Genomic DNA, 12,522 nt, shown 5'->3' with positions numbered 1-12,522 from the left:
TGTCTTGAAATGACAAAGAACATTTGTGACATGTTTGCATATTTTATACACATCAAGTTATAAGGATGGTTCTAAGGATGGAATCAAGTCTACGGTGAGGAAAATGACTTTCTTAGATTCCCCCTGCCACGTGTGAGTAAGTGTGTGTGTGTGTGTTTTCAGGGATGATTCTTTGTTTTTCCTCTAAATAAATGATTTTCTTTCATGTTCCATGAATACCTTAAGGAGTGGGATATATGGAAAGGTTGAAAGATGTTTTTTTCTTTTGTTTTTAATATAGAAAACGTTCGTACAAGGCAGGCTAGCATCCTATATGGGTATGACCAAAGGTGCGATGTGGTCTAATTGTGGATTTCAGATCAAGTTAAGAAAATACAGCTTAGTCAGTAAGGTCTCTTGGCTTTTGCCACCCAGCGGCAGCCTTTTACAGTGAGAAACACATAGCAACTATGCAAGTGAAAGAAAAGGATGGATAAGAAATGTCCTAGACGTGCTATAGCAGTGTCAATCTTACTGTCTGGATCTTTGTTGCTGTGTATGTCAATGCACATGAGTGGAGATGAATCGACAGATCTTCACATTCCAAGAGAAGGAAAATCATTCCTAGATTGAAATCTCTTTTAAAACAATATATATCAACTTTTTTTTTTTTATGGCACTCACTTTTTAAAGGGTCTGAAAATTAATCCCTTATAGACGAATATTAGACAAGAGTCATCGCTATTTTTTGAAAAATTAAAAAAAAAGGGACATAGAGAGGTTCTTTAATGGGATTTCTTGAAATGGCTATTAAATCTCTTTATTGAAGAAAAAAAATAGATGACATACATGCTTTATGCAGAAGTGACATTTGGGGGTCCTGACACACCGGGATTGTTCAACAGTCCTATATTGCTGACAAGATTGTCGAGGGTCAGTTAAAATAATTAAAAATGGATGACGAAGCAACTATCCCTTTACCTGCTTCCTTCTTGTCTAGCACCCAGTCTTTCACATTTTTCTTCTGTGGGAATTTATGACTTGTGCGTTGAGTAAACGCCATATCACTGGTTTCTAGGGCCATATTTGCAGGACATGTGCCCCAACACAGCTTCTCTATTCCGGGCATGTTTCTAAAAAGTGTCTCAGATTCTAGGCTGAAAAACCAACCAGATAATTTAGGATCCGGGCAAGTTAGGGTATGCACTTACTGAATTCCAAGATGCATGGAGAAATGGTGAGATCAGAAAGGGGCCCTGCATTTGATAATAATGTAAAAACAAAAACAAAAAAATAGCATGAAAGAAACTCATTAGTATATACAATGGATGTCAGTTGACCCAGTAGATTGCTAATGTATTAAAAACAATTTAGGGTGTTGCAATGTGATATGTTCTAATCCCACAGGTTATCCTTTTGACAGCTGACCTTGAACTTATAAAACGTATGCAGAGTAAAAGAAAACAGAAAGAAAATAGTTACTCAAGTGTGCAACTGCACAAATATACCCCCCTCCCGCTATTAAGATAACAAAACTTCTGCTATTACCATAATATTATATATATTAGAAAGCTATACACAAGCATGTTAATTTCACAGATTTTTTAAAAGATTCTTAATATTTTATATAATTAGAAATACACATTTCAAAAACAAAACTTCTACAAAGAGAAAACAGTTATCTTGGTTAGCAAAGCATGGAGTTCCTCATGGCTTAGGGTAGTGCTTTCTATACAAAAAGTCCTTTTTGGTTTTTTACAGGACTGTTTAAAATATTAGCGAAGCTATCAAGGGGGAAAAAAACACATTTTGGCTTAAGTAAACTACAAAAAGCCACAAATGCTTTGCAAACTCTGTCTTACCTTTTATATGAAAATAAGCAAAATGTAATGTACATATTTTTATATTTTTATTTAATAAGAGATGCAGACCCAGATTTATTTATTTAATTAAATACGTTAGCCCTCAAACTCCACATTTTTTTTTTTAAATAGGTATGGTCCTCTTTTAATGGTCGTTGATCCTTTTCAATGAGTGCCATACGCCAATGATATGCGTGCAGGTTTGTGAGCGCGTTCTCAGGATGTTAGGTGACCTGGTGCGTTCCTAACATTTACCAATGGCCACCCTTTGCCGGGTCTGTCCAAAACATCTATACATTTTTCTATATGTTGCATAACAGCTGCTCTCTCTTTCAGTAAAGATCTGCCGCTTTTGGCAAATGTTTCCTTTTGTCTATTTACATGTAAATAACGTTGAACCTGCAACATGACACTATCTATTGTAACATACATTTTGCAAAGGAGCACAACAGTGAAAAGAAGTTAGCCTTAAAATCTATTTTGTACAAGTGTTCTGTTGTACAACTCAAGTGCTAAGCTTATCTCAGCATTTCTGTTTATCTTTATACTGTATCACTGAGGCAATTTAAAAGTACTTTTACAAAACAGAGTACCTGACTTTTTTTTTTTTTTTCCACACACAGCACATATAATGCATATCGACCCCCCTTCCCCATTAAGGTATAGCACACACACACACTGCAAGAAAAAAAAAAAACTAGTAAGTAATAATCTGATCATGTTGCCCATCCTTCAGAGAGTCGCATGCGCTTGACTGAGGGACTTTCCCTTTCGTCCGGCGAAGGTCTGGTGAGTCCAATGGGGGAGTGGAATTCATTCCGGTGATCCTCTCGGTCGCTCCCGTCGTACGAACTGCTACAGCTGCTCAAGCTGTCAACAGGAGATCTCCCCGCCTCGTGGCGCGTGTGTTGTGGGTATCTCGAAGGGGTGGTGGTACGGTCTCTAGGAGGAGAAACAGGTTCTGACTTGATGTTGAGGCTTTGAGTAGAAGGCAGGGAGAGATTTGAACTCTGAGATAAATGAGTGCTAGTGCAAGCTCTGTAGGAGGAAAGGAAACCCAGTTACAGATGGAGGAGGCCTGGAGCCCCCAGGAACTCACAATTACATCAAACATCAGCTTCAAGACTCGCATAGACACCGGAGCATGCCCAGAGGGAGGAGAGCGTGCTCGGAAGCACTGGTTGGGGGGGGGGCAGTGCCTGCTCAGAGCCACTGAGAATGCCTGGGAGTAATTACAGTATTTAACGGGGCCAGGCCTCGTGAATCATACCTCTAGTCTCTGACAGGCTCCCTACACATGCAGGTTACTGGCTCAGAGAGGCTTAACATGACACGCTGGAAAAAAGCATTTTCTGTGTCCATGGAATTTCTCCCTAGACTAGTTCCTAAATCTAGCCTAAGATTTAAGATACAATATGTAGTTTTTGAATGAGACGTCTCTGACTGACTAATGCCTATGTGTGGAAATTACTGCAAAAAGCCTGTGACGGATATAAATGGTTCGCTCCACGTAATAAGTGCGAACACATGAAGTTGTACAGTCTTCAGGGAGAGGGAGGAGAGTTCAAATTTCAAGTGAATAAATCCCTAAAATGCTACACTTAACTGTATCTGGTGAAAGACTGGAGGGGGGAAAGACGGGGAAGGAGGTTGAAGATTATTGGCCAAAAATTTAGACACTTAGACTTCCTACCCCACTAACATTGGTCAAGGGCTGGCCCTTCTTCATCCTTTCTGTTACGTGGGACGCAAGGGGCGTCTATTTTCCACAAGAACCTCAACTTCATCACTGCCATCCTCTCCCTGCCACAGTGTGTAGTAGGATATCACTCAGCCTGTAGTTATAATTGGCATGAGCTGAGAAATGTGGATTTGTCTAAGGAAAAGCTTTTGTAAAGAAGGATCTAGTGTGCTTTTATTGTGTTTATAAGCCTTAATCCTCATTTATTCCAGGAGAGTATAACTTTCCCTTCTTCCCAAATGTGGAAGAATTCGGACACTTGGCACTCTGGAGGGAAAAGCGTTAAGCCCTTGGGTGTCAGCTGGCAATTGCAATGACTTTGATCAGGATAAACTGGGAGAACACTGCCGACATCAATTTTAAGATGCGTGTACTGCTCCTGCATTCTAATCGCACTGACATCCGTGGCTAGAGTCAGCATTACTTGCCCACGTTGTCAAGAGAGTACAGATATCTCCCCTAGTGAGCAGTCACGGTGAAGAATAATCCATACAGATACACCCATTCTAGACAAAGGACAGTGAGCCTACCTACTCAGGGACGTGATTAAGTTACTTTCAAATGGAGAGAATTAGGTGACATTAAAAAGTCATTACGAGCGGTGAGAAAATGGGGATATATTTCAGAGGAAAAAGTGGAATAACTTGGGGTTGGCTTTTTGGGAGATGCAATTCAGACTCAAGATGTATAGAGATATAAAATTAGTCAAAATGAGTTTATCTTTGAGTGATGTTTTATACAAAAGCACCACCTACTGGCAAAGAATTACTTTCCTTCTCTTAATAAATGAGCTAATGCCTAGAATGACCTAAAGGAGAATTATTTGTTTCCCTAATAAGCCTTTCTTTCTCCAGCTTTTATGTTATAGGATCAAAACAGTCTTAGCATTTATATTAAGTTACCACATTGAGTGCGTGTGATTTTCAATTGCCTGTTTATACTTGTCATTATTTACTTATAGTTTTTACTTTACACTGCATTGGTTTATTAATTTTCTAAGAGTTTAATTAAATAATCTTTAAATCAAGAAGATATTAAGCCAGGGTTGGGGGGGGAGGAAACACCTGTATTTCAAAAGGATCCATGATGGTGGACTATTTTATCTGGGTTCAAAGTTACTTAATGATTCATTTTGATGTCAGAGGAAATCATCTTTTGATTTGTGGAAGAAAGAATTTTCCTGGCTCTCGATAAGAAAGGCCGTTTCACTAAAATTTAATTAAATGCTTCTACTATGAATCACACAACTCTTTAATAACGAATGTCAATTAGGAGTCTGTAAACAAAGTGGCGTCTCAACCAATACTTTGACTGCCCTTTGACATTTAGATTGCTTTTTCACAGGCAGGGAGACGTGGACAATTAGTAAAAAACTTTGGTGAAATGGACTAGTAGAAGCAGTTGATCTGGATGGATTAATTGATGCAAAAAATAGTGTAATCAAAATGCTGTTTCCTTAATGCAGCTTTTAGAAGCTGCATTACCTACGTATTTACGGTATCTCCCATTGTGAACTAGCTTGTACTGGTTTTGCGGCTTCTCTTCCCCATGGGAGATACAACACTCACTGCTTGCTTATCCCTTCCTGTAAACAAATAGGCGAGCCCCTCCGTTTCCTTTCTAGTGGCATTTCCTATGACACTGAAAGCACATATGAAGCATTTTGAGTAGTTCTGGGGACGCTAAATGCAGTCCTGAGATGTACGTGATGACTGAGACTCAGCTTCATTCTACTATGGCGGAGGATTCCAAATTACATAGAAGTATAATTGGCTAGTATTTTATCAAATTATTATCTTGGAAAGAAAAAAAGCATTAAAAATCCCTTAGCTGTATACATGCTAGATTCAGATACAAGCATGATGGTCTGCTTGTTCTTGAGAGCAAAATTTTTATAGACCCAGAGAATTGTGAAATACTCCAAGTGTGTGGGTGAGAAAGAGGTGGGTGGGGAGACAGAAGCCAGATATGCAAGTTGCCCATCTCCACTCCTGCTGCAAGTTTTCATGTACTACAGATGCCTTCCAACTGGGAAAACACCTACCCTTCCCCATAATTGCTCAGAAATGAAACATGACTGGATAGTTTTATTCAAATTTCTTACTGCCTCCGCCTGGAAATTAGACTATCAAACTATATTTAACTTAACCTTTTAAAAAGTTGTCTTTAAACACCCACATCAACAAAGATGGTGTATAGAAATGCTTCCAGAAAACAGGCTGCCCTTTTTTAAGGCGCTATGAGAAAAACGCTTAAAAATTCGAGGGTCATTTGCTCAAATATTCATATTCAAAGGACTGTCACTAACCCTTGATGGCAAGTTCCTTCTGCCAGTCATTTCTGCTTCCTGCATCAAATCAATGAATGCCATTTATCTGACTTGGTTAGATAAAATCAAATACTATAGAGAGTTAAAAGTACTGCTTTTAAAAATTGAAGGTATTTCCATCAACAAAACACGAAGAGCTCTTTTATCCTCTTAATTTTGGGAAAGAACTACGGTGACCATCTTGGGCGGCTGGGAATATATGCTTTGAAAAAGCTGAAATATATTTTACTCTACTCTAAACACTATATCTCTACAGAGGAGCGTGAACCCACCACACAAGGACATGAGGAAACTGTAGCCTAAAAAAAATACTGATTTTTTTGAATTAATTCACACTGTAGGGAATTAAGGCACCTCATATAATTTATTTTACATAAATTTTACAACTTGGGATTTTTAAAAATAGTTTAACATTTAATTGTGTGAACAAGGGCTAGTCCCTCTGAAGGAATCTTTTTTTTTGAGAAAGCTACCCTGTGTGTGTGTGTGTGTGTGTGTGTGTGTGTGTGTGTGTGTGAGAGAGAGAGAGAGAGGGGGGAAGGAAGAAAGGAAGGAAGGAAGGAGGCTGGCCAAAATCAGAAGGTGTGGAAGGGGTATCCTATCTATTTGCGGGATAAAGGAAGTGATTAAAAGTGCAATAAAAACTCATAGACTAAGTTCAGAGTCAAATACTGCACCATGAGAACCGTTGTTGAAAGAAACCGGAACTAAACAAAATGCTTCATCCCTGGCTGTTGTAATTTGGTTCCTCTGTAGGCCAGTTCTCTCCCTTCTCATTTACGGAAGCTTTTATTAAGGGCAGCAGAGAATTAGATTCTTCCCATGTAATAGAAGTGACTTTTAAGATTACAGTATAGTTAAAATACATACATTAATATGTAAAATGCAAATTGTTGGGTGTTACAAAAAACAAAAGAAAGCCACATTCAGATGAAATAATATGGCTTTTGACATCGATAATTTTTAAGGAAAACTAGTCCTCTAATGGATGAATTTTGTGAAACATGAGATGTGAACAGCTGCCTTGATCTTTGCCAAGAAGCACGTACAATGGATTCACTGCTTAGCCCTAGCGATGCGACACGCATGTATGTACTTCAAGATTGCCTGGATGGTATCGTGTACTCAGTCATAATTATCTCAAAAAGTTATTGCAGTAAATGTCTACTTGCATAGTTAACAATTCTGAGAAAATTTAAATGTCCTAAAAGGAGAAACTCTGTTGCTGATCAGTATTTAATATATCTTCAAAGTTAACAATCTTTTAAGAAAGCACAGCAATAATATCATGTAAATTTATTTTATTGTTTCCATGGAAGGTTATATTTTCAACAATAATGATCAGTGAGCAGGATGCACATAAGCAAATGGTGAATGGGGGAAGACTCTATTACTAGAGCACTCATCTATGTGAAATCAATTCCACAAGAAAGCTAGGAGGGCAGGGAGATGAAGTTGTGATGTCAAGGATTTTTATTCTAATCAGTGTTTTATCCTCATTTCTTTAGAACCAGAAGCATAGAGCTAGCTAACTATTCTAACCACATGGCTCGGCAGAAAAGTAAAAACGAGGTAGGCATATAGAGTGTTTCTAAAATATAAGCTCTTATCTTTCAATATTTTATATCTTCCTAGTATTTTCTTCTGAAGATTAACTGCAGTTATGGAGTTATTAGTTAAACTTAAAGTCAGATCTTTGATTCACGTTTTAAGCTTAAAAAAACCATATGTTTTACAAGGAGTGTGAATTCTGAATTCAGGGCTTTTTAAAGGTTTGAACATTTCTATACATAAATGACAGGAGTCATTTTTATGATAAAGACATTTCTCAAAATTACCACAAGGGGGCAGAAATACACATATTCTGATTTCAGAAAACAACAGAAATTATTTTTATACCCAAATTTAGGCAATTAGTGTATGCGCACATACACATATATTTACATTTGTGCAATATCTATAAATATATAACCACATGATGAGTACATTATAAATATATGAAATCAATGGAATAGGAGATCCTGTCAGTACTAGGTTAAGGTTAGCATAAATTAGATGGTGTATGCTGAGTGATAAGGGTTCACAAATACATCTAAAATTTAAAGGACTTATAAGTGTCTTCTTATGTCCCACGTGAGCTATATGAAAAGTCAACTGAATGAAAGTTTTTCATTGATCAAAGTGGAAACCAACATAGCCTAAAACAATAGGGAAGTAATGTATCTCATTATCACAGAGCTCCCCTTCTCTCAAAAAATAAGGAAAGGAATATCTAACTGACTTAAAAGATACTGATCTGATAATTACTTTCCCATTCTGATAAAGTAGAATTTTACATCCTTTAATGGGACACTAGAGCACAGTATCTAGAGACTGCTGTTGTCATCCAAGAACACATTCTCAAAGTGTTTTATAATAGAAATAATATTGCTTACCCCAGCTGACTGAGGGCGGATGGCGGCATGTTATGTAGGTGTTGCTGTTGCCAGCCAGTTACTGACCCAAGATGGAGAGCGCTGGCGGTGTTAAACCCAGACAGAGATGACAGGTCTGCACTACTCAGAGAGTACTCTAGACCAATAAATAAAACAATGAGGGAAAACACTCAATTTGAAAATTATCAAATGGTAAATACACATTTCCAATTCAAAAATACTCTTATTAGTATCATGTAATGATTATTATAAACTCTCTTACTCTCGGGGTAGAAGGAGATAAAGCATCAGGAGCAATTTTAATTTAAAAGAGATGTCTCGTTTACCAAAAAATAAGTATTCCACAAAAGCTTTAAAGTAGTACAGCTTGCAATTTTAGTTTACTAGAACTACAATCTGGCATTACAGTATATACATCTTTTATGATCTAGAAATGTTTTTTAAACAATCCTGAGAAAGTGAGCTTTCTATATATCCAAGAAATAATGGCTCATTTTCCTTGAAATTGGCCTTTTATATTGAATTCAGGTCAGGTCAATAAAACTTTCAGTCACTTAAGAAAGAAAAACAGGGATATTCACTTTGTCTTAGTAACATATAGGTAATGGTATAGTCTGTGGATGCCACAGGTACTAAATGAAGTTTCCTAATAGACTAAAGAGTGATATCTTTTTTTAAATCTTGCTTTTTAATAAAAAGTATTTAATGCACTATTTGAACATGGTAAAGCTACTCACCGGTACCATATGTTGTTGAAATGGCTGATGGATATCCTCCCATCCCTTGTCCTGGTAAAGTAGGAGTTGCTACGGAAACCACTGGGGTAGCCAATGACTGAGCAGACTGGGAGTTATTTATCCTTTGATTCTTTTAAAGTAAATAAAGAGACATTATTGATAGAATTTTTTAAAGTTAAAAATTAGATTTCAGTATTAATTTTGTGTATAAAGAACTTGGTACAAGTCTCATGAAATTAATCATTTAACATGTGTCTCTATGAACTCTGCCAACCCTATCATTTACAATCCTTCAAGAGACCAGTTGTTGCCATAGTAACCCATTACATCAGTATCTCCTAGGCAACTGAACTAGTAACAAGTACCATAAGCTTTATTATGGGTAAAAACAGACTATGTTGAAAACTGATGAAATATGTATACTGTACTCCATTGTTTCAGTTTTTATTCAAATGCAAATTAAAAAAAAATTAAAATCAACCATGGTGGTTTTTATGCTCAGTTCTATATACAGCAGAGCAGATGGGTGGAATTTCATGCTACATTCTGACCAGCAGGTGGTGCTCTGACCACTTTTTTCAGATTTTCTAAACTTCCCTCAGAACTAAATGGCAAAGCAAGCTAACATGTATATTTAACTCCTTACAGCAAGAAGATTAAAGATTCACATACATTTAAAAATCATGACAGTTTGAATTCTTAGAAAAATAAGTATCTTCATGGTTTAAATAAGGAAATTATTTTTGTTACAATTTTACAATAAATCAAGTCCTAAAATAAACTGAAAACATGGTCTTCTCTTGCAAAGGTTGAGACAGAAAAATAAATAACCTGACATTGTTTTCAGGTGTGTGATACTTGAAATTAATGGCATTTAAATATGATTCATTTGGACACACTATGGTAACTTCGAAATCTTCCCATTTTACTAGAGCCACCTCACCTAAAAGTCACCTTGGGTTTCTCCTTGCAGGTGCCATTTAAGGGAAGTACTCTTACTACTTACCAAAAGCAGGTCGACATCCTCAGACTGAGAGCATGGGGAAGGAGTTTTATTAATTAGTGTCTGTAAATATTTATAATTGGGCAAAATCTTTTCAACAAAAGGCAAAGCATCTTCTGATAGACACAACAGTTTAAACAATTTTAAAACCTAGACTCTACAGATAACTCCTTACAAAGACATTCTTTGTTTTCCTTAATGAACTGTTTGTCTCCAATGTGAAGACAATCTATCCAGTTTTCTGCACAGGTCAGTGTCTCAACCTTCATTATTTCAGCACCACGTTTTGAAAAAAAAAAAAAAGATTGTATTTTGAAACCCCACTTGCTGGAGGAGTGGGGGGCGCGGCAACTGGCTGCTGGTGAGAGGCTGGTTGTAGGACCACTCACAGGATCCCTGGGAGAACATCAGTTTTAAGGAACTTAGAATAAATCTGCGGATAGAGACAGCCTGCCATGCAAGGCCCACACCGCTTGGCTATGGCCCTGTGGGAGGTTTTATTTATTAGACCCAGTCTTTCCGAAGGGAATGTTGCATATTATGTGATTTTTTTTTTTGGTTGATATTCAAAATTAATCTGCACTGTGCCATAATAAACTAATCAGCTTGCAGGACTGTTTTACCCTGAAGCTTGCCACAGAGCACAGAATGAAAAAAAAGAAATGTGTTTGCAGAATGATCTAAATTTGTCTACTGAATCTTGGTTTTAAATGTTCTCACTCTTAAGCAAAGCTAATTTGGAGAACACGGATGTAAGTCTCTTTGTTATTGAATTTGGTCCCACAGTTATTATCTTCGTCTTAGCCCTGCAGACCCAGGAGAAAGGAAAATGAGAGAGTCCAGGGATATTATTTATACTTCTTAATTATTTATTTATTTATTTTTTCTTATAGTGCCAACTTTTTTTTTTTTTGGATGTAAAATATAACCTTTGTCCTCAGAATGCCTAGGATTTTAAAACAATTTGCTTTTCAGAGGTAGTTATTTGCATGAAGGGCATATATGGAAAGATGAACTGAGGCAATACACAGGTATGCGCTATAGTAATCGTTGCAATATACCTAAGAAAAGAATGGGCAGCTACTAACATGAGAACATTCATTTAGAAATTATGGAAAAGATTTTTGGTTGTCAGCACCTTGAGGACATAACTAGTTCAGTATTATAAACATCTGTTATGAAATTCCCTATTTTGTGAGTTTGATTCTACCATTGGTCAAACTGTATGCACCATAAGCAGTAGTAAGTCATGATTTTTTTCTAATTATAAATTGCAGGTCTTAAAAAAAGGAAATGCTTTTTTTGGTCCCAGAACACGAGTTTTAGAGGGGAGTTTATTGGATGTTGGTTTTTTGTTTTTGATTTTTTTTTTTTTTAACATGGAAAAGGGAAATGTGGACCAGTTACCAGAAATAATGGCTAAATACAAACAGGGCTCCAGCAATAGCATCAATAAGTTAATTTTCTGGGAGCACCTAAGTAATTCAAAATGTTAGAAAGATACAAAAACAGCAAAACATATACAAAACATTATCAACATTTATTTAAAATGTAGTTTCGCATTACCACTGATGGCATCGTATTCTTGCTGCCTGGTGGAATAAGAACTCGGAGATCTGGTTTACGGTTATTCATCCCTAAATTCATGGGGGGAGGAGATTTTGCTTGCATATTCTTGTTCAAGTTACCAGGTGAGACCAGCAGACCTGGTGAGTTTCGGGGATTGCCGTATCCGTTCCCTGTTAACACAAAACAATGAGAGCATTCAGGAAGAAATCTAGATTCAAGTACGTTTCTAGAGAATACACTATAAGAGATTAAAAATCAAAGCTTAACAGGGTAAGACATACAACAAAGTCTGTAGGATGACTAACAGCCTCCATGTGAAGACTAACCCGGCCAGTTAGTTTTTAAATATTCTCTGAAGGAAGACGAAAGATGTTTTAATGAGAAGAGCTAATATATACCAACTTGCTCAGAAATCGACGTATACTTTTATTCTATGAAAAAAATAATTCAGGAAGAAAGTCAGACCGTTGTTCAGGGTCTAAGAAAAGCACAGAATCGGTTCTGCACTTCAATTGACTAGCTTGGCAAAGGTCTGACTGGCGTGACTCACTCTTTCAGTTCAATGGTCTGGGTGTTATTTTCTGTGTCTGTGTGTCCTCAAGTGAAGAAAGGGCATACCAGTAAGACTATAATTTCTAGGACCTGCAGGAGGGGTAGCCGCTTCCACAGTTTGCTGCTGAGTTCCCCTTTCCTTGGAGTGGTTTCTCCTTATGGTTTTCATCCGTCTGGTTTGCCCTCCTCCCAAGTTCAGCGTATGACCCTGAAGGCTTGCTCTCCTTCAAAAGCAGGACTCCTTCTTAAGAGCTGAAATGAAGGCATGTTGCCTCCACTGTGATGCCGATTCCCCAAGGCACAAGAAGAGTCATC

General features: G+C 37.2%; 1 protein-coding gene across 17 annotated transcripts in view; it reads right to left on the bottom strand.

Annotated features, from left to right (window-relative positions):
- Positions 1–768: 768 nt before the first annotated feature.
- MEF2C (myocyte enhancer factor 2C) overlaps positions 769–12,522 on the bottom strand; it is a 159,722-nt gene continuing 147,968 nt past the window's right edge. For 10 of the 17 annotated variants that reach the window (XM_032846748.1, XM_032846783.1, XM_032846811.1 and 7 more), the window contains 5 exons: positions 11,653–11,825; positions 10,090–10,113; positions 9,084–9,213; positions 8,347–8,482; positions 2,558–2,879 (listed from right to left, as the gene is read on the bottom strand). In XM_032846748.1, coding sequence (XP_032702639.1) covers positions 2,558–2,879; positions 8,347–8,482; positions 9,084–9,213; positions 10,090–10,113; positions 11,653–11,825 — 785 coding nt within the window. Of the gene's footprint in view, positions 2,880–8,346; positions 8,483–9,083; positions 9,214–10,089; positions 10,114–11,652; positions 11,826–12,522 lie in introns of all 17 variants that reach the window. The other 7 variants (XM_032846821.1, XM_032846863.1, XM_032846829.1 and 4 more) reach the window with 4 other exon arrangements.

This window comes from Lontra canadensis, unplaced genomic scaffold (genome assembly GCF_010015895.1).
Source record: "Lontra canadensis isolate GAN:19392208 unplaced genomic scaffold, GSC_riverotter_1.0 scaffold4, whole genome shotgun sequence".
NCBI classification, from domain to species: domain Eukaryota; kingdom Metazoa; phylum Chordata; class Mammalia; order Carnivora; family Mustelidae; genus Lontra; species Lontra canadensis.
This window is presented reverse-complemented; position numbering and strand designations above follow the sequence as displayed.